The 26,180-nt window shown below is 41.1% G+C and overlaps 1 protein-coding gene across 12 annotated transcripts in view; it reads left to right on the top strand.

Moving 5' to 3' along the window:
* POC1B (POC1 centriolar protein B) overlaps window positions 1-26,180 on the top strand; it is a 111,699-nt gene that overhangs the window by 21,619 nt on the left and 63,900 nt on the right. For 9 of the 12 annotated variants that reach the window (XM_075932901.1, XM_075932900.1, XM_075932946.1 and 6 more), the window contains 6 exons: window positions 2,761-2,868; window positions 5,901-6,016; window positions 8,577-8,710; window positions 9,942-10,010; window positions 15,032-15,148; window positions 16,204-16,356. In XM_075932901.1, the coding sequence (XP_075789016.1) occupies window positions 2,761-2,868; window positions 5,901-6,016; window positions 8,577-8,710; window positions 9,942-10,010; window positions 15,032-15,148; window positions 16,204-16,356 (697 nt within the window). Of the gene's footprint in view, window positions 1-2,760; window positions 2,869-5,900; window positions 6,017-8,576; window positions 8,711-9,941; window positions 10,011-15,031; window positions 15,149-16,203; window positions 16,357-19,437; window positions 19,505-26,180 lie in introns of all 12 variants that reach the window. The other 3 variants (XM_075932955.1, XM_075932964.1, XM_075932902.1) reach the window with 3 other exon arrangements.

Genomic DNA, 26,180 nt, shown 5'->3' with positions numbered 1-26,180 from the left:
CACCGAGCAAGACAGGCAATGAGTCACTATGCAAAGAGGGTATCTCAACCTGTCTGACCAGGTAACCCCAATGGAAAGGAACAAAGGAAGGTGGATGCTGCCCTGGCTGTGGGGCAGAGCTGGAGGAGAGTTAGTTTAGTTTCTGTCTGGGAGGATGGAGGAAGCAGCCTCAGCAACAGGCTGGGGGGTTTAGAAGCCGAGACTCCCCTCCCCCCCATATCAAGGGGGGCTGAGGCATCCTAGGCCTGCCCTGTAACCTGATGACTTCTGTGCTGTGCTGTATGCTGGAGAAGCAATAAACCACCTCTATTCTACTGGCTGGTGGAGTCTGTTCGTGCCATTCCGGGGGTGCAGGAGGCGGGGGAACCCCAACACGTCGTCACACAGCCCACTTCTTCAGATGACCGGAGTTATGATTAGGGGATTTGAAAACTCAAAATAAATAGAAGGGAAAGGCGGGGGAGGAGGACGGGGAAGAGAATGATGCTCTGTCTCCCACCCCCCTTCCTGTTTTTTCTTTAAGTATCTGGAGAATCGGTGCTAAACCTGGCGGCAATAGTGGCCTTTCACCCAGGGGAGGGCCAAAGGTTGATATTTACAAATGCTATGGTCAAATGGTTTCTGAATGGAGTGGAAAGACTGCTCCCATATAAACCTCCACCTGTGCCACCCTGGGACCTTAACCTGGTCCTGACATGGCTCATGAAGGCCCCTTTCGAGCCTCTAGCCTCGTGCTCCTTGAAGCACTTGTCCTATAAGGTGGCTTTCCTAGTGGCTATTACTTCACTAGGAGGGTGTCCGAACTTAGAGTGTTGACTTCAGAGCCCCCTTACACAGTTTTCTTTAAAGACAAAGTGAGAATGCGTTCCCACCTGGGATTTCTACCTAAGGTGGTCTCCCATTTTTACCTCCCCCAGGACATTTTCCTACCGGTATTTTATCCTAAGCCACACTCCACACCCAAGGAACAGGCATTGCACTGTTTGGATGTCAGGAGAGCATTGGCATTTTATAGACAGGACAGTGGAATTCAGAAAGTCACCACAGTTGTTTATTTCTATAGCTGAAAGAATGAAGGGCTGCCCGTCTCCGTGCAGTGCATCTCCTCATGGATCACATCTTGTATCCGGGCATGCTATGAGGTTGCAGGCAAACCTGCACCACCGTTAACTGCTCATTCCATGAGAGTGCAGGCGACCTTGGCAGCGTTCTTGGCGCATGTGCCGATTTTGGAAATTTGTAGGGCCGCCACGAGGTCATCGATGAACACATTTGTAGAACACTACGCGATCATGCAGCAGGCTAGAGAGGATGCCACAGTTGGGGCGGCAGTTCTCAGGTCTATAGAAGGATAGTCAGGAGTCACATTCCAACCCCGCTTCCAGGGGAAAGGCTAGGGATTCGCACAGGGCCGGCCCGAGCCATTTTAGTGCCTTGGGCCCTGGCGCATGGCGCCGCCCCCAGGATGCACGGCCCCACCTCCAGGCGCATGACGCATGCACGGGCCCACCCCCGGGACGAGCAGCCCCGCCTCCAGGTGCACGACGCATGCGCAGGACCGCCCCCGGGGTGCGTGGGTGGACGCACGGCGCATGCGCTGCCCAGTCTTCTGGCCACCGTCGATGGCGTGCAGCCCCGGGCGGGCTGCGCCTGGCCATTCAGGGCCCTGCGGCCACGGGGGGAAGGGTGCTGCTGGCCGGTGCTGTCGGGGTTAATGTGGCTCCCACCCTGGGTGGCCACTGCAGCCCTCCGGGATCCGGGCGCCCCCCGTAGGTTGGCGCCCCGGGCAGCTGCCCTGCTAGCCCACCCCTTAGTCCAGCCCTAGATTCACCTAATCAGAATGGACATGAGCAAGCACTCAAAGAAGAGGAGGAGGTTACTTACGTCGTAACTGTTGTTCTTCGAGATGTGTCGTGTCCATTCTGTATCCCATCCATCTCCCCTTGTCGGAAGGAGCCAGCAAGAAGGAACTAAGAGAGTGGAGGGGCCAGCAGGGGTATATATGCATCAGTATACCAGGGCCACTCCAGGGGGCTCATTGCTGGCCCTATGATCACTGCTAAGGGAAAAAACCTCCGGAATCTGTGCATGTGGCGCACATACGCCTAATCAGAATGGACATGAGCAACACATCTTGAAGAACAACAGTTATGAGGTAAGTAACCTCTTCTTCTCCCCTCACACCTATTCAGGTATATGGATGTTTTAAAATAATATTTTAGTTTTTAGATTTCATGGGTAGAAGGTTTTTTTTTTTTTTTTTTTATTAAATGATGTGGGAAGTGGCAAAGGCAGCAGCATTGGGGGGAGGCAGGCAGGAGCCAATGATCATGAGGAGCAAGCTTTTAAACCCGTTCTCTGCAAGCTTTGGTTCCTGGGGAGCCATCTGCCCCCCCACCTCGCACTGCTGCTGATAGAGGCAGCAGCGCAGGGAAGTTGCAGGGGACAATTGACTCCACAGGAGCTGGTGCTCATGGAGAGTGAGCTTAAAAGCTGGCTCCCCGTGTACACTGGCTCCCAAAGAGCCTTTTCCCCCTCCCCAATAGGTAAACATGTAACCACTGAAAATTTCAGCGTTTTCATGTTTATAAAAATACCCTGCTTTTTAACATCTCCAACTTGAAATTCTTCGGTATTACACCCTTAAATTGAAAATAGATTGTCCTACAAAATGCTTTTTACTATTTATTTACTATTGAGTTATCCGTATTATTGAATATTTGATACTACTTAAATAGTTTTTTTTTTAATATTTTACAGATTTTCACCTGATGGAAGATTAATAGCATCTTGCAGTGAGGATAAAACTGTTAAAATCTGGGATGCAACAAATAAAATATGTGTTGATAGCTTTACAGACTATGAAGGGTAAGTGTCATGCAACAGAAGAGTGCAGAAGTAAATTTAGCGTACTATGAAGTTCATCTTTTGTGCTGTCTTAAGTGAAATTTCATCAACATCTTTATGCAGCCTTAAGTTGCAGAAAGTTGACCTAAGATATGCAACTTTAGCTACATGAATAACATAGCTGGAATCAATATACTTTGGAGTTACTGCATGGGCTTCATGTGAGAAAATCCCATTGACTTACCTTATTCTTCTTGTCAACAGCAGAGCAATCTATGGTCGATTTGGCAGGTCTTCATTAGAACTGCTAAATCAACTGTTAGTGGATCAGTCTCAGAAAGTCAGTTCCCACTGTGGTGTAGAGGTAGCTTAACTTCTAATTTGAGGTTTCCAAGTCACTGTGCCAACTGAACCCTCCCATTCCATTGGCATAGTTAGCTGTTCTTTTTAGGTCACAAATCTGAGGAACTGTTCCAGATTGAAGTGTCAGGAGAAGAGGTTCTAGACTAAACTTATAAATTAAATGGTGCCAAGCCACCAGGACTAGAGGATATTCAACCAAGAGTTAGGAAGAAATTAAAATATTAATTTTCAGAACTACTAACTGTGGTATGTCAACTATTGCTTAAATTGACTTCTATACTAGTCATGTTAAATTTAATCAACTAATCGACTAGGTTATGGAATTTCCATTGATTAGTTGATAAGTGGGGAAGCTGCAGCAAGCTGGGAGCTTACCCCACTGCAGCTCTGTCTTTTAAATGTTTTAAGAGCTAGCAGGCTCTTAATACATTTAAAAGGCTGGTGCATAGTGGGGGGAATTGCTGCGAGCTGGGAATAAGGGGTTCTGTCTCGTGCTGGGTCTCCCTCACTGTGCCTCTGCTTTTTAAATGTATTAAGAGCCAGTAGGGTTAACCCTGCCAGCTCTTAATATATTTTAAAAGCAGAGGCGCAGTATCTGGGACTGGGTGCAAGCTGGGAATCAGCTGATTCCCGCCTCACGCCCAGTTCCCACTAACTCCCTGCCTCCCCGGTCCCACCGTAGAGATGGTGCTGGGGGGAACTGGCTTTTAAACTGACTCCCCACAGCACTGGCTCCTGTTCCCCTTCTCCCCTTTTCTGCCACCCCCTCCCTTTTCTGCTTCTGATGGGGGGGGGGGGGGAAGGGACTAGTGAAGGGACTTGTTGACTATTTGCTTCTAGGCCTATTCTGTACCTGATGACTGATGTGCAGGTAATGTAACTCAATTTTTAAAAAGTCTACAGAGGTGATCCTGGTGATTACAGGCTCATAAGCCAGGCAAATTGATCCAAATTATAGTAAAGACCTGAACTATTAGATTCATAGATGAGAAGTTGAAAGTCAGTATGGCTTGTGTAAAGGGAAATCCGACTTCATTAATCTATTAGAATTTTTTTGAGAAGGTCAACTAATACGTGAACAAGAGTGATTCAGTGGCCATAGTGTACTTTGTCTTTCAGAAAGTCTTTGACAAGGTCCCTCACAGTGTTCCCTCTAAGCTGAGCGCTTGGGTGGCTGCCCGGGAGAGATTCAGGTGTCACCCAGCTGATTAGCAGAGTGCCCACAGCAGGCAGCATCTGTTTCAATTTGTGATACACAGCTGCACATGACTTGGTGCACAGAACAAAATGTATTCAGCACATGGATTGAAAAACTTAGAGGGAACATAGGTCCTTCACCAAAAGCTCTTAAGTAAATAGTCGTGGGATAACAGAACAGGTCCTCTCATGAACTAGAACCGATTAAAATACAGAAGACGACAAACAGAATTTGTATGGGACTGGTACTGTTTGTCATATTCATAAATGATTCTGCTAAGGGTGAATAGTCGGCTGGCAAAGTTTGCAGAGAATACAAAATTACTGAAGATAATTAAGTCCAAAACTGACTGCAAAGAGTTACAACGGGATCTTGCAAAATTGATGAGTAGGCAACAAAATGGCAGATGAAATTCAATGTCAATAAATACAAAGTAATGCATATAAAGAGAAAATATAATCCCAATCAGTGTTCCCTGTAAATTGTGTACTTGTGTAGCCACTCAAAAGAGATTTGAATGCTGCCCAGCTGATAACAGAATACCCATGTCTAGGTTTTTTGTTTCTATTGGTGGTGCACATTTGCATGTGCCTCAGTGCACATAAACATTTATTCTGTACATGGATAGAAAAAATCTGTACATGGATGGAAGAGATTAGAGGGAACATTGATTCCAACTAGAAATACAAAATGTTGGCCTCTAAATTAGCTGTTACCACTCAAGAAACTGATCTTGGAGTCATAGCGGATAATTTTCTGAAAACTTCTACTCAATGTGCAGCAGAAGTTAAAAAAGATAAGAATGCTAGAAACCATTAGGAAATGGAGAGACTACCATAACGGCACTTTATAAATCAATAGTATGCCCACACTTTGAATACTGCATCTAGTTCTGATTGCTCCATCTCAAAAAGTACATATTGGAAAGGCAACAAAAATTATTAGGGGTATGGAACAGTTTCCATTTAATGTAGAAATTAGGACTTTTAATCTTAGAAAAGTGACCGTTAATGGAGAATATAACAGAAGTCTCTAAAACCATCAGTGGTAAGGAGAGAGTGAATAGGGAGGTATTGCCTAACTCGTCACATAACATAAGAAATTAATAGGTGCTTTAAACTCATTGTCAGGGGATGTTGTGAAAAATAGAATTAGGTTGAAAAAAAAAAAAAGAAATTCATGGAGGATAGGTCAATAGCTCTCTGCCAAGATGGTCAGGGATGCAACCCATGGCCTGGGTGTCCCAAACCTCTGATAGCCAGAAGTTGGGAGTAAATGATGGCATGGATCACTTGATGATTGATCTGTTTCTGTTCCTATCCTCTGAAGATTCTGGCATTGGCCACCGTCAGAAGACAAGATACTGGGTTGGTTAGATCATTTTTCTTACACAGTATGGCCATTCTTATGATCATATTAATTCTCTTGACTTGTAGATATTTCTTTTAAAACAGCAATATTCATTAAATGTATTTTCATGATTTCCATCTAGGTTTGCAAACTATGTTGATTTCAATCCAAGTGGTACATGTGTAGTTTCTGCAGGTTCTAATCATATAGTGAAGCTCTGGGATATTCGAATGAACAAGTTACTGCAGCATTACCGAGGTAAAAGCTTATATAGATCATGGGGTAACTAACTCGATTTACTTAATTTTTTTTAAATGAAAGCAATAAAATATCTAGTAACTTTCAGGATTATTCCCTTAACTATTCTTTATTTAAATTTAATCTGAAGAAGTGGGTTGTGTCCATGAAAGCTCATGTTACCATCTACATGTTTTGTTAGTCTTTAAGGTGCTACTAGACTTTTCATTGTTTACGTTTTTTAAAAATTTGAGGGAGAGGGATAGCTCAGTGGTTTGAGCATTGGCCTGCTAAACCCATGGTTGAGAGTTCAATCCTTGAGGGGGCTATTTAGGGATCAGGGCAAATCTGTCAGGGATGGTACTTGGTCCTTTTATGAGGACAGGGGACTGGACTTGATGACCTCTCAAGGTCCCTTCCAGTTCTATGAGATGGTATATCTCCTACTATTATAGAGTACTTTAAAGAATTATTTTTCTTCTGCTAATTCTTGTTGAGAGAAGACTGATGCAATTATTCTCAAAATGAAATAATTAAGTAGCCACACAAGGTTGATTTTCTTCAGTTTAACAGCAGAATTGTGAAATTATCTTGGCAGAAAATCGCACTGCCTCTTGGATTTGAAGACCGGTTCTATTTTCTGTCTTTTTGAATGAAGAATATTACCTGGCCATTGTGAAAGTGATATCTTTAGTTTCTGAAAAGACATGAGCTACATTCCTTTATCACATAATAAGCAGCTGTAAGAAAGATGTTGATTAATAACCATAACTTTTAAGAAAGTGTGGACTCATGGTTAGAGCAGGAATAATTAAAACGTGAGACTTCCATCTTTTAATGCTATCCATCGCACTGAGTAGTTCTCTCATCTTGGACAAGTTACTTATTCTTTGACTGTCAGACTTTAAATATAGATGTGCAAGCAATGATTAACATTAGAAAATAACTTTAAAACAGTAAGTATTAGGGCTGTTAATTAATCACAGTTAACTCACACAATCAACTCTAAAAATTGTGATTAAAAATTAATCACAATTAATCATAGTTTTAATTAGGGGTGTTAAAATGTGTGTATTTCAGTAAACATGTAACTGCTGAAATTTTAAACCAGCTTCCTGCATGTACCAGTCCCATGGAGCCACCTGTTTCTCCCTCCTGCGCTGCTGCCTCTGATATAGGTAGGTGGCTCTGCGGGAGCCAGTACACGAAGGGAGCTGGCTTTTAAGCTGGCTCCCTGCGCATACGAATGCCCACTTGTGCCACTTCTCTTCTCTGTATCAGAGTCAGCAGCACAGGGGTAGGGAACTACATGTAACTGTGAAGGTTAACTGATGAGCCTTATTTGGTCAGTGGACACTAGCAGCACTTGCTTTGATGCACCGAGGAGTGCACCATGGGTAACTATCCCACAGTACACCTAGCTATTTTTGGAAAGGCTTGCGACACCTCATTGTTGTCTATCAACTCCGATACCTAATGATCTGTCAAGTGGTCAGTAGGAAATGAATGTTCCTTGCATCTCACCCTGATGGACAAAGGCCATGCTCCAGTGAAGCACATACGTTTAACTATAAGCCTGTGCATAGTCCCAGTGAAGTTAGCTATGTGCTGAAGTATTTCACTATATCAAGATGTATCAGTGCAACTAATGTGAATCAGTCCTTTTTCTCCAAGGACTGAAGTTAACAGTACAGGGGGAAAACGTTAACATTTAATATTTATTAAATAAATCTCTTCTACATGTTTTAGTAACTCAATATTCTCTTTGTCAATATTTTTCATTTTCAGAAGAATGTAATTTGAATGAAACTGCAGTGTATTTCAACTTAATCCCTTAGAAATTGTTCTATAGTTTTGCAGATTCTGTTGAGAATTTGCTATAATCTTAAGAATTCATGTTTTAAAAAAAGACACATGCTGTGAAAGTCATCTTAAGAATCTTAATTTGGCTAATAAGAGATGACATATTCAATACTGAAGCTTTATTTTGCTGCTAAACTCATGTTACTCTGGTCTTAGAACCAGAAAGCACGCTCACTGGTAGGTGATCGTAAGGATTTTAAGTTTAATAGTATGAATTAAGCGCTGAGAATAACCTTTGCTTTGTGGTGTTTTTTGTTCGTATCCTGATTTTTTTTTTAACATGTTATTTATTAGTGTCTCATTTCTTTCTGCATCTTGGTAAATATAATACATGATGTCAACAAATATCCTACACAAGAAAAAGCCCACCAATCGGATGGGGCAAAAGGGACAACTTCCCTGATGCCCAGTGATTCAAAAGAGCCAAGGGCCCCTGACTGCTGCCGCATGATAAGTGGAAAGCAAACAAGTCTGCATCCTTTATTTAAATAAAAGCATTATTTTTTAGACTTTCAACATTTTTCTTCATTTTGTAGTTTTTCTGTTGTATTAGCATGGAACTACATAACTGCTTTCCTTCACTTTGGTTTTTCTTTTCTCTCAGTAATAATGGGTGTTGATTACTGTTTTGGGCACTGGAAAGCAGCTACTGTAGGACACAGATTTTTTATTTCCAATAATTAATATCAGTGTCTGAATTTTGTCTTATGTTAATTAGTTCACAGAGCAGGAGTTAATTGTCTATCGTTCCATCCTTCTGGTAACTATCTCATCACTGCCTCTACTGATGGTACCCTTAAAATTATGGATCTATTAGAAGGAAGACTTATATACACACTTCATGGACACAAGGTAGAGCAGTACTGTAGTACTTTTTTTAAAACTGAAAAGTTAGTGAATTTTATCATCTCTATAAATATTTAATAACATCATTAAAGGAGAAATAACACACTTGCATGATATGCTAATTATGGCAGTTATTTGCCAATGCATGACATTTCCTGGGGGGGGGGGGGCGGGGAAATCTTGTAGTAATGCAACTTGTCACAAGTTGACAAAAATTGCATAATCATAAGTGACAGTCATGTGACTACAGCTGGTCCCCGAGTTGCGAGTGGTCAACTTACGCTCGTTCGCAGTTACGACCATAGCTGTCGTAAATGGCAGACCCCGAGTTACAAATGCGATCCGCGCTTACGAACAGCGCGGTCACGTGTAACTCAATGGGGTCTGACTTACGAATTAACTGAGTTACAACCAATTGCTTGGTCCGTAACCAGTTCGTAAGTCGGGAAGTGGCTGTACTGTGTTTGTGCTTACTGCTAGATCAGTTTTCATATTGAATTAATATCTGAAATCAAGAGGGTTCTGTTCTTCAATAATTTGCAGATTAGTTGTTCACAATCTACTAGATAAGTTCATGTGCTGTTTAAATCATCTGTAGTTAATGGAAGTGTGTGTGGGTACTCTTAAGAAGAACCTTCTATCACCACTTTCTTTTTCTCTCTTCCTAATATGCAGCAAGCTCTACTTTCTGACAATTATTTATTATAAAATATCAAATATACAGTATATGAAATATTAAGTATATGGGAAACCTAGTGTTGTTTAGAACAACAGGTAATACAGCAGCAATCACGACCCAATATTTCCCTGTGATTTGCAGTCTTCATCTTCCTCTCAATTTTAATTTTATAGAAATCATCATTGCAGCAGGACTGTTTCTTGTTAGTTCTTTGCAGTGTTGTAGTAAAGTTAGTCCTAGAATATTAAAGCGATAAGATGGGTGAGATGATATAGTTTTTTTGAACCAGTTTCTGTTAGTGAAAGAGACAAACTTTTGAGCTGTATAGAGCTCCTCCTCTTCACAAAGGGTGAAGGCTTATCTCTTTCATGAACAGAAGGTGGTGCAATAAAAATATTATCTCATCCACTTTGACTGTATACATTAGTATTAGAAAGTTGTAGTTCTGGAGTTCATTTGAACAATAGATAAAAGGTTATCTATCTTTCATTGTGAAGAAAGAGACTAATACAAATACATTAATTTAGCAATTTACTGAACTTGCTTTTAATTTTACAGGGACCTGTGCTTTCTGTGGTCTTCTCTAAAGGTGGGAAAAAATTTGCATCAGGTGGAGCTGATGCTCAGGTTTGTTTAAAATATTGATGTTCTATATGAAAAAAAAATATTCTTCCAATATTTATTTCAGTGATTGAATAGTGTTTTGAAACTTGAGAATTACAATGGACTTATTTGAACTTTTTTGCATATTTTTGGTAATCAATAATTAATACCAATGTCTGACCTTTGTCTTATGTGAATAAGTTCACAGAGCAGGAGTTAATTTTCTATCATCCCATCCTTCTGGTAACTCATCACTGCCTCTACCATTAATACCCTTAAAATTACTTGCTTTTAATTTTACAGGGACCTGTGCTGTAATTATCATTTAGAAATTAATCATTTCTAGGTTGGCTTTAATATACATTTAATTTGTGTATTTTTGTTTTGTGCTATAAAATTACATTTTTACTTTCACCCGTTCCAATTGAGTATTACACACACACACACACACACACACACACACACACACACACACACACAAAGGTCTGCCCTCCATTTGTATTTTATGAGTCCCATAGCAGAAGAAAGACATCAGAAGTAATTATTCAAGTTCAAGGAAACAATGTGGGTCACAGTACAGTAATTCAAAGAAATCTATTGAGAAGTGTGCAGCAGGAAATTAATTTTGCTATTACTAATGTGCTTTTGCTAAAGATGATTTCTATGATGATGCATATAAATTAGCTAAAGCATTAGATTTTTTTTACAGCATATCAAATAATTCCAGGCACAGTAAGTTTTATTAAAGCAGCCAGTAAAATAATTAATCCTTTTTTCAACTCCAGGTCTTTACATGGTAAAAGAATAAAAGGCACAATTAAGGAAGATGGAAATGATCTAGCACAGGAGGCTACAATAATTTTTGATTGGGGGCCACTTCAGGTTTTTGATATGTGGTCAAGGGCTGCACTTTTCTGTGGGGGAGATGAGAGATTTTGCTGGGAAGGGCAGAGGGAAGCATGCAAACTCTCTACCTCCCCCTGGTGCCCTGAGCAGAGAAGCACAGGGAGCAGCCAGCTGCTTAAAGAGGTGTGGGGCTGTTCTGATGTGGCTGGCTGCTTTGTGCCTGAGGGTTCCAGCCAGGCGGCCTGTGGGCTGGATGCAGCACACGAACCGTATCTTGCCCTCCCCTGATCTAGCACTTGGATTAGAACTTCATAGTCTGTAAAATGCTTCCTCGGTATTCTGGGGCAACAAAAAAAGAACAAAATCTGTTATAGGAGCCCCTGATGCAGGCACAGACAACTGCTTTGTGGAAGTAACACTCCAGGGAGTTACTACAAATATGTTTTATATTTTGGCAGTGCATTTTGTTGGTGGGAAGAAAATAGTAGAATTTACTCAACAACTAATACAGTAAACTTCCGATAATCCGGCACCTTTAGGACCCAGGGGTGCCAGATTATCAAATATGCCGGACCACTGGAAGGGGAGGCAATGAGGGGTCTGAGGTGGAGTGAGGGGGATGCGCCCCTCAGCGCTGCGGGACCAACCCGGCAGCACCCCAGCTGCTCTGCCCCCGGCTTCCCCGAGTCAGCCGCTGGTCAGTTTCAGTAGCAGCTGAACTGGGGAAGCCGGGGACAGATCAGCTGTAATTGTCCGGCTGCCTGGAGCACTTCCGGGTTCCAGGTGTGCCGGACCATCAGGAGTGCCGGAGCACTGGATGTCAGACCGCTGGAGTTTTACTATAGAAAACACAGCTTGAAAGAATACAATTCAAACTAAAGACTCAAGTAGTATTAGGAAGAAGACACCACTGATTTAATCCTCAAGCGGAGTCAAATACAAATAACCAGAGATGTTGCTTCATGTGGCACCTTTTCTAGAAATGATTTGCGGGAACTCAAAGGAAATTAAAAAAAAAAAAATCTGAAATCACAGTGAATCTACAACAAGCAATCAAAAGACTCGGCAGATATTGGAGAGAAATCAATGCACACTGGAGCAAGGATGTTGATGCTGGAGGAGTTTGCTAGCAAAAAAGATTAAAACTTGAGATGTAAAAGATTTTGCAAAAAGACACAGGGTCAATAAATGAATGAATTATGAAAATGAAGCTAGATGCAAAAACTAAAATATTTGAGGATAAAAGAAGGAAATCTTACGAATGCCTTTCACTTTACTATGTGTCATTTTGAGGCGAAAAAATCCACTAAACCTTGCAACAGATAGTGAAACTATGATGGTAAGCTTGATAGTATTCAAAAGGCAAAACATTCTTATAAACTTAGCTGTCAAGGAACACAATGTTTTGTTTATCCATACTTCTCAAGAAAATGAATGGGGCACTTTGCATCTCTTGGAGCTATTAGTGTTTCACAGCCAGAAGGACTAGAAACTTTTTAAATCTATAGCATTTGGAGCATTTATTCAATGACAAAAATATTCAGTTATTACAGTACAAGTATGAATGCTTAAAAATAACAATGTTAACTTAAAAAAAAAGTGAAGTAGCCTATACCTTACATTTTGCTGCACTTAAGAAATGAGTGAGACTTCAGGTCTGAAAAATTATTAAAAATGTATTTGCATTTAAAGAGGCAAAACAATATTTAAAGTCTTATTGTAAGATAATTATAATGCACAAACTAAAATTCTCAGGAGTGTGTTTCTTATTAAAAGGAATAAGTTGTGTTCTGTGAAGGATATGGTTCTACATTGGTCTTTCTTACAAGAATTAATAAGTAATGAGTGCATTCTCTGTACCCTACCTGTCTCTGACAAGGGCATGTTCTGTGAAAGCTCCCAATCCAAGGAGTAGCCAGGTTAATATTCAGTTAATATTACTGAATTTCCATCAACGCTTTTTTTCTTTACTTGCTATAAGCACAGATACCGTAGTTTCCTCCTCGCAAACATTTTAAGTACTGTTGCCCTAGTATTCTTTGTCATTGCTGCAGTAAATAACTTCTGAGTAGATAGGCAGGCAGCTATAAAGTGAACACACAAACAGGGCGTTATAATCTGCCTTCCCTATATCAGTCTTTCTTAATTTGGAGAGAGGCTACATAATTGTCAATTTTTGTTCAAACTGGAATGCTGTGTAGACAGTGCCAAATTTTGAAATAAGCTACGCAATTTGCATAGCTCAAGTTGCATAGCCTATTTCAAGGTATGCACTACTGTGTAGACGTACTGTTACACTCTGTATCCTACTAACAATTCAGTTACAAGCATTGTCCAAAATATTTACATAGGATCATACCCTGGGTGATACCTGTCCATAATGGTGTGACTCCAAAGGGGTAAAGGAGAAGCTCTCATGAAGACATTCATTCCTAAAGAACCCTGCTTTTATATACTTATAATAAACAAGTATTGTAAATGCTGGTTATTGGACCTAAAGCAGGAATTTTGTGCCTGCATCTGACACCCAATTGAACATGCTTTCTTTATTTCTCTTACGTCAGCCTAAATCTGAAATACTATAACACTAGTATTTCAAGGGTCACTACATGTTTTATACAAACAATCTTGCCTTCTCATAATCTCATTCTTTTTGCTCAAATGGTTTGGGCCATACCAATATTCAAACCCATCTTAAAACAATATCTCACTCAGGACCAAAATAGGCCTATATGGTGTCCTTCCACTACAGAAATTAAAAGGAAACAGGCATGTCATTTGGTACTGCGTGACATTTTGATTAAAAAGCAAAAACAAGATAAAATTGATGTGGCCCATAGTAAATGGATTAAAAACTGGTAACTGATGGGTCTCAAAATATAACTGTAAATGGGGAATCATCACTGAGCTGTGTTTCTAGTGGATATTTTTAGGGATTGATTCTTGTCTCTAAGCTATTTAATTTTTTAATAGATCTGTAATATAATCCTACTAATAAAATTTACAGATGATATAAAGTGTAGGGGAACAGTAAATAATGAAGAGGCAGGTCACTTATACAGTGTGATCTGGATTGTGTGATGAGCTGAACACAGTAAAAAATGCATTTCATTATGGCCAAATGTAAGGTCACACACAAAAACAAAGAATGTAGCTCAGACTTACAGGGACTCTACTCCTGAAAAGCAGTGATTCTGAAAAGGACTTTGGATTATTAGTGGATAATCAGATGAATATGGGCTCATAGTATAATGCTGTGTCGAAAAGGTCTAACACAATTCTTGGATACAAGAATATGGGGAATATTGAAAAGGACCAGAGAGGTTCTATTTCCTTTCTGTTTGGCTTGGGTGGGACCATTGGTAGAAGATAGTGTCCAGTTCTAGTGTCCAAAATTCAATAAGGATGGTGAAAAATCGAGAGCTCAGATATGAGCCATCTTCTTACTGAAGGAGTCTATATGAAAACGCTTATGCTCAATTTGTTTGGTTTGTCAAAAAGAAGGTTGACGTGATTTGGGCATAGTGTTTAAGTACTTACGTGGGGAATGGAAATTTGATAATAGAGGGCTCTTCAGTATAGCAGAGATACATATAACAAGATTCAAATGCTTGGAATTTGAAGCTAGGCAAAATTTACACTAAAAATAAAGTGAAAAAATGTTAATTGTGATGGAATAAACTGCTGCAACAGTTTAGTAAAGATTGTTATGGATTTTCCATTGCTGTCAATTTTTAAATCAAGATTGGATGTTTTTTCTAGAAGATACGCTCTAGTTCAAACAGGAATTAAATCAGGAAAGTCCTACCGTTTATGTTATACAATAGTCCCTTCTAGCATTGATGGGACCTAAGTGGAGATATTGAGTCACAAATCCACCTGGTTTAGGCTTAATCAATTTTTCCTTTTTTATCTATACAGTTTCAGACAAAATTGTCATCTATAGTGTCTGAACATATATTTATGCCAGGCAATATTAACAGCTAAGTCAGAAATGTACCTTTCTATATTTCAGATTATTTCATTATATCGAGTTGGCTTTTACCTCATCACCTGTTTAATTTTATATATCTGTATATTACACATGAGTATGCTTCTGCATTTTACCTGCTAGTTTTGCAGGTTTGGAACATGTTGTTTTGTGTCACAGTGTTTCTGTGTCGTCTTAGAAATTTTTTTTAAGTTATCATTACATGTAGGTATACTTCTTCCTTGCATCTTCCAACACGAATATCATGACAGCAAATAATATTCTCAAAGAATTCAGCAATTTTATATCAAGGATTTGGCAAGACCACATTAAAGATAGGCAAGAGGTTGGTCTGGGTGTTAGCTTATCTATAATTCATTATTCATAAGTGTACATTATTAAAATATATCTATATTAAATTTCTTAATTTTATTTAACAGTCCTTTATTGTCTAGTTCAATATATGTGTTACACCCTGATTTACCTTTAATCTATTAGAATTGGGGTAAGGGACTGGCAGCAGACAAATCCTTGGACCTCCCTGGTCTGGCACCCTCAGGACCTGACCAGTCCTGGATGAGGGATTTTTCTGAATATGGAGAGGTCGTTTCTAGACCCCTGCCACCAGCCCCTCTGGCCCACCTGCTGACGTGTTGGCTGGGTCTCCACACCCTGCTGCCCTGCCGACCCTATTAGGCAGCCATCGCTGCCGTGACTCCAGGACTGGCAGGGCAGCTGCATGTGCTGTGCTGGGGCTCTGGAACCTGATGAGAAGCAACATGCTGCAGCACCCTGTCCCGCTGGGCAGCCCCACTGCCATGTGCTGGGCGACCCTTCCATAAGCTCGCTGTGGGCAGTCCACTGCCCTTCTGGTCCCTCTGGGATCTATGCCACTGGCCCCCTCCACTAGGGCTCTCTGGTCCTGCAACATCCATGCTGGACCATGCATGTTGCTGGTTAAGAGAGTTTCAACCTGTGTTTAGATTTCAATTCAAAGTCCTTTTATTTGTATATTTCTAAGTCTTAGTAGGTTTTTCCTGATACAAATTTTGAGGTGCTTGTATTTTTGAGCTTTGATATTTAGTTACTTTTATTGGTACCCCTATCTTATGAATAACTGAAATGAAAATATCACGGAACAGTTATATTTTGGATATTGTAATAAGCTGAAAGTAAAATCTATGGCATTGAATCTCTATTATTTTAAATAGTGTCTTGCCTTTAAAATGATATTGTAGAGGTTCTTCATGGAAATTGTACATCATTATTGTATTGCAGTTCTGGAGAGCAGTACATTTGCACCAGCAGTTTTTGAAAACCAAGTTCTTGTAGTTTTTCTTGCAAATAGTTATTTTCCTTAGTAAATAAACAATTGTATAAAGGCTGATTGTTGTTTTTCAGGTATTACTGTGGAAGACCAATTTTGATGCATTTAACTATAAGGAAGTTCTTAAACAACATAGTAGAAGAATACATACAGATGACCCACCTCATCTTCTTGATATTTATCCAAGGTCACCTCATCCCCATGATAGGAAATCTGAGTCAATTGAGGTAAGTTCCATGATTACACACACTAATATTTACAGTTTCTCTCTCTAACATTGGCTGTCAAAATAATATCCGTGTGGCACCAGCCAAGCAAATACTTGCCATTATTATGAGTAACTATATTTTTTTTATATTTCAAAGAATATTAAGTTTTTTAGAAATAAATACACTCTATTGAAATATTGTATTGGACTTTCTAAAAGTTATTTACTTTTATGATTATTGTAATTCAGAAATTTTTCCCTCTCCTTAATTAAACCTAAATTATCAAGTGTGGCTTGATCTACTTTTTCCTCTTGCTGCATATTTCTTCATCACAGTGAAGATGATTTGGGTCTATATTTTGGATACAAGCTTTGTGCAGGATGCTGTGCCTTGGCATTTCTCATTTGCACTAACTATTCTTGAAAGTTTGTGGTACTTCATTTTGTTGACCCTAGTGTTTATATTTATGCCAGCTATAAAATATTGTCATATTAAAAAGGAGTGATTTCAGCCTGGTAGCACAAATAAAAACGTGACAAACTTAGTGATAATATGTAGATGACTAATAGTAACTTTGGGCTATTTGTTGTTGGTTCTGTAATTTCAGTCTTCCATTTTAATGTCTTATACTTCAACAAAATTTTAAAAAAATGTTACTGTGTCATCAATAGATAATAATGAAAGAGTGAATTATATGTGAATTTGGTTATTTAAAAGAATATTAAGCCTTGTAAACTAAGCTGAAGGTGTGAAAGAAACACTGTCCTTTTCTGAGCATGCCTGACCAGTAAGCCTTGCCTCCAAGTGAGGAGTATTATATTGCAGGTACAATTAAGATGTAAGCACCTCAGTTGGGTAGGTTTCATTGCTCATGCACTAGAAATAACATAAATTGACTTTCATATCTCATCCTCAGTTTTCATGGCTCAGAGAAAGTCTGTTAAACTAAGTAAACTTGACCTGGATGATACATCATTGCCTGTCTCTTTATGCCATGTAGTATCACATTTCCGATTATAACTATGCTTTTCCTCTGTTCGTTCTTCATTTTTACTCTCCTCAAAAACAAATGGGGGTATGTGGAGTATTTCCCCCTTAAGACAATCTGGTTATAATACTTAGTCCTTTTGAGTAACTTATGTCTCCAGTGTGCAAGTAAAAAAAAAGGCAGAGCTGCTTAGCTTTGACAAACAACAAATGATATCTTTTGTAGAGAATGCAGGTGGGGAAGTTTATCCATAACTAAATCTGAGGCTAAGATCTATTTAAATAAAACAAGCGATGCTGGACATTGTACCATATTTAAAGGCCCCAGGGACTATATTTTGTATTCAATAGAATGTATACAAGCATTAAGGGCAAACATCACAAATAGACTAATTCATTTTAAATGGCAGTAATAAAAGAATACATGACCTTTCAAGCCTTTGCGGAGCTAGAAATGCAATCTAGCAATATCGATGAAAGGTTGAATGTATTACTACAAAATGTGTCAAGAAAGAGATTAGACACCTCTATAGCAGGAATGAAAATTATTTAAATAGCCTTAGAAAAAATATGAACATTAAACCTGGACTACACTTAAAAATTAGGTGGATCTAATTACAGCACTGAGGGTTGTGAAAAATTTCACACTGTAAATACATTTAGATGGTAGAATCCTTCCGTTGACACAGATATCTCCCTTCAAAGGGGTGGATTACCTACATAAACAGAAAACCCTCTTCTGTCAATGTAGAAAGTGTCTGAACTATAGCTGCAGTGACATAGCTGTGCTGATGCAGTCACTTTAGTGTAAATATACCCTAAAACTTCAGGATTGTGTATGTGGAAATCAAAGAATACTGAAATTGGACAACATGTTCGTAAAATAATTTGTTGCATAACTTATGAAACTTAGGGGCTTCCATAATTGAGCCATCTCTTGCGGTATTCTACCTCTGAGAGTGACTGAAACCGGAAGCTTCCAAGGAACAGCAGCGGATATAGGGCAGGGCGAGCGGGGCGGCTGCCCCAGGCCTCGTGCTTCAATAGGCCCCACGCCAGCCCCGCTCGCCCTGCCGTGTATCTGCCGCTACTGCCCTCACCTGCTGAAGCTGCCTCCGCCGCTGACTTGCGGGTCCACGAGTGGCTCCGTTAGCTCGTTGCCATGGAGGTGAAAGGCAACGCCTGGCCATGGTGCCCAGGTATCCCGCTGCTCCACCCTCCTGCCCTGCCCAGAGAGAGGCTAGGGGTGGCATGGTCTCTCCCCCGGGGGAAGCCCAGACCCCTTTCCCTCGGCGCCTGGGGGGCAGAGCGACCCGCCCGCCAGGGAGATTCCATCTCCTCCTGCCAGTCCCCACCTCCCCCCACTCGTGGGCGCAGCATGACCCAGCTCCACAGACAGTCCCCCTCCCTCACACACATCCCTGGGAGCAAGGGGAGTTGTCAGCTGCCCCCGCCCAGCCACGAGCTGTTCAAGAGGCTGAAATGGTCAGACACCCCTGCCAACTGGTCCTCTCTATGGCTCATCTGTGCGCCATCCTCCACGTTGCCACACGCTGCCTGCCCCCCAAATCCCAGCACCTAATGCTGCCTGGCCCCCCAAGTCCCAACAGCCACATGCTGCCTCTCCCCAACACCCAACGCTGCCTGCTCCCCAAACCTCAACACCCACACGCCCCCTGCTCCTCCCAGTCTCAACACCCACACCTCACCTGGCCCCCACAAGTCCCAATGCTGCCTTGCTGCGAAACACCTGACGCTGCTTGGCAAATACCAGCAATGGATAGCCAAAGAGAATCTACTGTGAGCCAGGAGCGTTTTGTAGGTCTTTCGATTATATCAATTGAAAACGACCTGTGTAAAGAAATGGACTTTACTGACATCATTGAAGAATGTGCTGCCAAAAGAGCTAAACAGCTATAGTAGACTTAAATATAAATTAAAATGTTTAATTATTAATGCAGAATTGTGTTTAAGAATGAATATCAATATAATTAAAATAAAAATTATCCAACTAAATTAAGTTTCTATCAAATTTACCCAATTCACATTTAATATGAAAAATAGCCTTCAATTTGATGCATTTGACGCCTTTTTTCTATTTTGTCTCCAAAGGGGGGCCCTGCAAAATTGTGCTGCCCTGGGCCCCGCAAAACTCTCATCCGTCCCTGCCAAGGAAGGTGTGAGTACATCCAAACTGCACCTTGATGATTGTGTAGTGTTTTGTACTGTGATGGCAGTAGTCATGGTATCCTTCTGAATCTTCCAGATGATCACTCTACTTTTTAAGCTTAACTGGTAGTCAGTATAATAATTTATGATCACAACTAGTGAGGAATTTATCTAGTCCTGTTTAAAATTCAGCCCCATTATGTTTCTGAATGCGTGGCACCAAATTCCATCTTTCATAGCTTATAAAACTTTACAGTTCAATAAATTAACGTAATTTGCAATGATCAGTCCAATGTTTGAGATTAGGAGTAACCAGAGCTCCAAGTAGTCTGCAGTTCTCAAAAGTAAACATACATTTAAAATATACACACGCCTTATAAGACTTTTAAAAATGGCTACAATGTGATAAAAGACCCATAACTGGCCAAGGTAAGCTCGGTTCAGGTGGCAGAGCTGTAATAGTGCAGTACAGAAAAAGGTAAAATTAAGGTGGTACACTTCAGTGTGATGTACTGGTTTCGGACGGGGCGGCTGGAGCTGGGGCGCTGAATGTTGCTGGCAACCTGGGCTGCATGGCCATGGTACATCCAGGATCCGGCGACCAGCCCTAGGAATCCGGAGGCTGGACAGCATTGTTACTGCGCCCCAGCCATCCCTGGGGATCTGCTAGCTGGGCAGTGTGGCAACTGCACTTCCAGGCTCAAGTTTCCACCGCACACATCCCACTCCTCTGAGCCCCCTGACATCCCACAAAACTCCTGCTCTAACTCCTGCACTTCCACACCCTTTCCCTGAGCCATCCCACCCCTGCCTTGACTTCTGTACCCTCCACCCTGAGCCCCCCACACCTCCTAGCCCATTGCCCCAAGTCTTGCAGCCTGTACAACCCAAACCCCTGCCCTGACTCCTGCATCACCCGTAGCTTCCCCACATCCATTCCAATCCTGCGATCCATGAGCTTTTTCCACACTTTTTTCTTGTGAATACTGTCTTATTGTTACCTCCCCTGCCCCATAGGTAGGCAAGTTGCAATACAGCAGTACTAATAAGAAATTTGCTTCCTCTTGTTCCCCATCTTCTGCGTGTGTGGGGGGAATTAATTGGATTCCAGGTGATTTTATATCTTAGAAAAGAGGAGACTAAGGGGGAATATGATAGAGTTCTATAAAATCATGACTGGTGTAGAAAAAGTGAATGAGGAAAAGTTATTATCTTGTTTCCATAACATAAGAATCTAGGGGTCACCAAATAAAATTAATAGGTAGCAGGTTGAAAACAAACAAAAGGAAGTTTTTCTTCATGCAGTGCACAGTCAACCTGTGGAGCTCCTTGCCAGAGGATGTTGTGAAGATCAGGACTTTAACAGGGTTCAGAAAAGAATTAGATAAAATCATGGAGATTAAGTCCATCAATGGATGTTAGCCAGGATGAATAGAGAAGTGAATTGCTGAAGCCTAGCTGCAAGCTACTCTCCTCCTTGACATAAATGGGGATAAGGCTGGGCTCAGAATGGTCACCAAGACAGCTCCCTAGGAGCTTCAGCCCACAGATTTGCATTGGATTACCATATTTGAAAATATTGATTTATATTGCATCTGAAAATCTTAAACCATAAATTGTAGTTTAATGTTTTTCAAGGCATAATGGAATGGGAAAGAATAGTGTTTGGACTGCAGAATAAATTAACATTACTATAGAAATTAAGCATTCTTGCCATGGAATTTGGTCTCCTTGTGCTATGTAATTGTTATGCCGTGTGTCCCAGGTTGCGATGTGAGCTCCTGGTCACGCTGAATGTTCCCCACAGATTTACACCCACATCATCATCGGGGCGGGGGGGAAGAGGGAGAGAGACCCTGTTGCTCGTGCCTTCCCTTGTATGCTCCCTGACCCCCAGTGCTCTTTCCCTCTACCACCACCCTCTAAGGTCTACCCCGGTCTTGGGGCCTCACTGATTAAGTTTTTGAGTCCACTATTCCTGACCACAGTCCTATGGATCCTCCGAATGACCCAACCCTCCGCCGGCGGAGGGTAAGGGGGACCTGGGCCCTCCCTCACTCCAGATCCCGACTCAGGACCCTAAGGGCAGAGAGGCAGACTCCCTCCCCGGCTGGTGGGGAAGTGCCCCGTAACTCACCAACCCACGGGAAGTTGCAGACTCCTCTACCCTGTCCCAGGCCTCTTCCTTCCCTCCATCACGGCCTCCACACTGCCTCGGCGTTCCAGTGGGGCTCTTCCCTTGGCCAGCTCTGTCTCCTCCTTGGTCTGGAGTGCCTTTGTCCAGAGCTCTTTGGCTTGCCCCTCCCTTCTACATGGCGCAGCCCCGTTTTATCCTCCTCGCACCAGGCCACGCCGCATCCAACGTCCTCGCCTTGCTCCCCACTCCCCCCAGGTTCCTGTCTTTCGGCACTGGCCCGTGTCTCCCCTCTGACTCCGGGGGCGACATCAGAGCATGCCTCGCGTGGCCGCCGGGAAGCCGTGCTTTTGCCGGCAAGCATGTCCTCCGGCCGCTGGCGAGTGCAGAGCATGGGAGGTGCTGCGGCTGCCACGTCCCACACCCCATCACAGTAATACATAGGGAAATGAGAGTAACTAGATCAATTGCTATATATATCTAGTAACTGATATAATAATTAGATGATAATTTTGAGTTATAGAGGAAAACACTGAGTAAAAAAACTAGATTAAAATCCACACCGTACAAAACAGGCTTAGATTTACATGTAAATGTTTAAAGGGAAGACCATATTCTGTACATAAGCAACTTCTTGGCTTTCATGCCATATGTTTTTAATTGATTTTTCTATGAAAATTTAAGTTGTGTATTATTTATCTGGAGATTACAAGGCTTGCTTTAGGTTTAATTGTTTAGTAGCACAGTTGTGTAATGTACTAAGTTATGCGCACCCCTCTGTGAGATACTAAGAACTGTGCATTCTTTTGAACTTTCTGTTTCTGCTTTAATTTAATTTGTGGTATATAGTCAAGGTCTTTAAATGGATAGAAGCTTGAGCTAGTACTTAACTTTAAAAAGATGTTCAAACTTGAATATAATATTCTGATATATTTAAGTGTATACTGTTTGTATTATGAATTTGAATATTTATCCAGTTGCACATTTAAGCTTCTATCTAGAGTAATATTAAATCTGCATTTTTCTTAAATGGAACAGTCTACCAGTCCACACTAGGTGGCAGTACAAATCAGAGAATATTTTCTTAGTTTATTTTACCTTGAAACTTCAACCCAGCACAAAATCAAATTTTCAGATTAAACTCATTATAAAACAATAGCATGTAACTATATTTTTTATATTTAATCTCTTCAAGACCGTTAATGGAGGTCAGTAGGACAACAGTTATGTAGTTAAAGCATGGGACTTGGAGACAGTAGACCTTAATTCTAGTAATTTTTCTGCCATATATTTTCCCTGTGAGCTGGAGCAAATGACCTAATCTCTGTGTACTTCATTTTCTTTAGTTATTGCATTAATTTATACTCTGCTAAGAACAATAAATTCCCTTAAATAAGAAACTGCTGAGAGATCTTTGAATGTATTACATAGGTTAGAGTTAATATTCCTTTAGAAATTTTTAGAGTAGACTAATGAACATGTTTAGTATTATAACATTAGAAGATTTATCTGGCATTGCTTGGGTTTTTAACTCAAATTTTGTTTTTCTTCATTTAAATCATTGTTCTGAGGCTGGGGATGAAGAGTTAAATATGCACCATTTCCCAGGGAGAGAGGCCAACCCCATTCTTCTCTCGCCACAGTGTGAGGCTAGGTGGGAAGCGCATGTTTATGGCCGCTGCAACTACAATGGGCACAGCTGGGGAATGGATGCGTGTCCCCTAGCTGAGACGGACAGATGGACAGGGACACACACGCAAACTCTCTCTCTCTTTCTTTCACTCTCTCTCGTAGATAACTGTTCCTTTTTCCACCCTTGCCGGCCCAGTGGGGTTATAGTTGCCCCAATCCCCATCTCTGGCCTCTTACTCCCCCCTCCCCATGGTCATTCTATAGTATAACTGCGTCTTTCCAAACCCTTCCCTTTCCATTTTTTGAGAAATAATCGAATTCCAGGCACATCCCATTGTCCTGGCACAACCAAACTCTGACCTTGCTTTAAGTTATAATAGGATCTCTTCTACAGTAGGGTAATTTCAGAGAAATTTCTACTACTATTTCCCTCAATATTTGATACATTTCTTTGATTAAGTTAATAAGTTCATCTCCGTTGTGTTGTACAGTAAGTTCTATGTTCTATACCACAGCTATATACATTGCGTGTTAGATACTTTGTTTCTAGATGTACCTTATTTCTCACATTTGGCTTGCATTTATTATTCTTTAGTCCTATAGTACACACTTCTACTTTTTATCCAGTCCAAATATTTGGACTGGAAGAATATATTTGGATCAAACATGTTAGAACTGAACTGAAAAACATACCAGAGGATTTGATGCTCAGATAATAAAGTGAAGGAAATGATATCCAAACATAGAGTTCTTCTCAGTGAAAGCATAGCACTTCACAGAAATAAGATAGATCCCCTAACCAGAAAAATTTAAAATAAGATCTGGATCTGCAAGCTGCTTTATGTAGGCAGGCAGCTTGCCTCCTATGTGCAGCCTTCACTGGGCCTCCTCATGTGTGTTAGGATCCGTCAACATGAAGCAGCTTGTGTGACTGAAGCCAAAATAAACAAAAGGGTAACAAGCAGCGAAAACAGAGGGAAAGGGTGGAGAAAGAGTAGGTGAGAGCACAGAGATTATTTAGTTACATGGAATGATGTTTGTTCTGGTGGTGGTTTAGATTTAATTAAACCTATGATTTATAGGCAAGCTTTTATAAACTGGATTTTAAGAAGAGACTTTAAGGAAAAGACTATAATACACAAGATAAGCAGATATTTAGTTTTATATTTTCTGAGGTTGATGCTCATGAGTCATTGATGCATAGGTGATAAATTTCCAAAGTGTTCAGTATACTTTGGAATAGTCTGACAACACAGCTGCATGACATAGTAGGAGTAAAGGGCTCGCTATTTATTGGCTCCAGTTGTTCCTCACCAGCAGAGCTCTGTTTGATGATGGCTCTTCCCCTCCAAAGGTGGCACATGGAGATCCATATTATCTTTTCTTTTCAATATCTACATGAAATCAATGCAAAAGGTAGTGAGAAGCCATGGACTCTGCTGTCAATAGTATGCTGATGACACTCATTTGCCCCCTGAATCCAGAAAGTCCCAGACAGTTACCCCTCTTTGCACCACCTTGGGCTAGTAACAAACTTAGTAATCCCCAGGACAACATTGACATAAGGGTTCTTCACTATGGGGGTTCAGCTTTCACTGTTTCTGCATTCGCTATAGAGCTCAGACTCTCTGGGATTTTTCCCTGTGAGAGTCTTCCTTTATTTATTCTCTCCAGGCTGTCTGTGTGGGAGTTATCCTTCTCCTCCAGGGCCTGCCAGAGGCACCATTTGCCTTTCTGCAGCTCCCTTCTCCAGGCTGAGCTCTCCCAGCTCTTCACAGGCATCCCATGCTCCCTTCCCAACTGGGTCTAATAATTAAACAGGGCCATCTATCCCTGTCACCCGGGATAGTGACTGATCTGTCTTGGGCAAGGCTATGTCCAGAGCCCCTTCAGAGGCCAGCCAGCCTGTGCCAATCTACCTCAACTAATTTTTATTTAGAAACAAATTCACTTTATGAAGTCCACTATAAACTATGATGTTTATTTTACATGCAAGTTGATCAGATACTATGTAATCAGCAGTAACATAAAAACTTGATAGACATGAGAGATTTTTATATTATATTTACATTAATTTATATTATATTTAAATGTTTCTCTTGCCTCTTCCTTTTTAGTTAAGGGAGATTTTCATAACCATGTCAAAAGGTACAAATCAAGCATTTTTAACTTCTGTTCCAAACTCCTAGAACTAACAATACCAAATGGTTTAGGAGCTTGGCAGCATGGATTTCTGATATTCTGTGGTGTGTAGATCTCATAAAACCTTACAGGAAAGAGACAGAATTAGCAGGCAGGTGAAAGAGGCTGGCTGGGAGCGCCCCCTTCGCCCCCTGTCCGCAACTGCTCCAGCCCCAAGCCTGCCACCCACAGGTTCGTTTTATTGAGGGCAAGGGTGGGGGACTGAAATTTCCAACCCCCAAGTAGGGATGCTAGGGGTCCAGTTTTGAACCGGACAGTCCAGTATTTGAGTTTTCTGTTCGGAAAACAAATTGAGAAAATATAAATGTCCTGTATTTTCTAAATAAGATGTAATGTAGGTTATGATGTAATGTCAAGTGTGTCCGGTATTTTTGTTGAAACCATTTGGCAACCCTATCCCCAAGTTCAGATGGGAACATTGCTGGCTGTTCCCCTTTGTCAGCGAGCAAGGAGAAAGTGCATAGTTTGCTGTATTCCTCACTCTAGCTGGGGAGCACAGGGGGTAGATGAGCTGCCCTGGAGAGATGCTTCTCACCTCGCCCCAGGCTACTGTGATGAGAGAGGGCTTGGATAGTCCTCTCTCCCTGGGGCAGTCTGCATACTGAACCCTTCATCCCAAGCCCTACTCTAGAACAATGATTTAAATGAAGCATATACATTTTCATTTTATTTTTCAAAAACCAAAACTTAATTAATTAATTCACTAACTAATTAATTA

This window comes from Pelodiscus sinensis, chromosome 1 (assembly GCF_049634645.1).
Source record: "Pelodiscus sinensis isolate JC-2024 chromosome 1, ASM4963464v1, whole genome shotgun sequence".
Classification (NCBI taxonomy): domain Eukaryota; kingdom Metazoa; phylum Chordata; order Testudines; family Trionychidae; genus Pelodiscus; species Pelodiscus sinensis.
The sequence above is the reverse complement of the archived record's forward strand: the minus strand, read 5'-3'. Positions and strand labels throughout refer to the sequence as shown.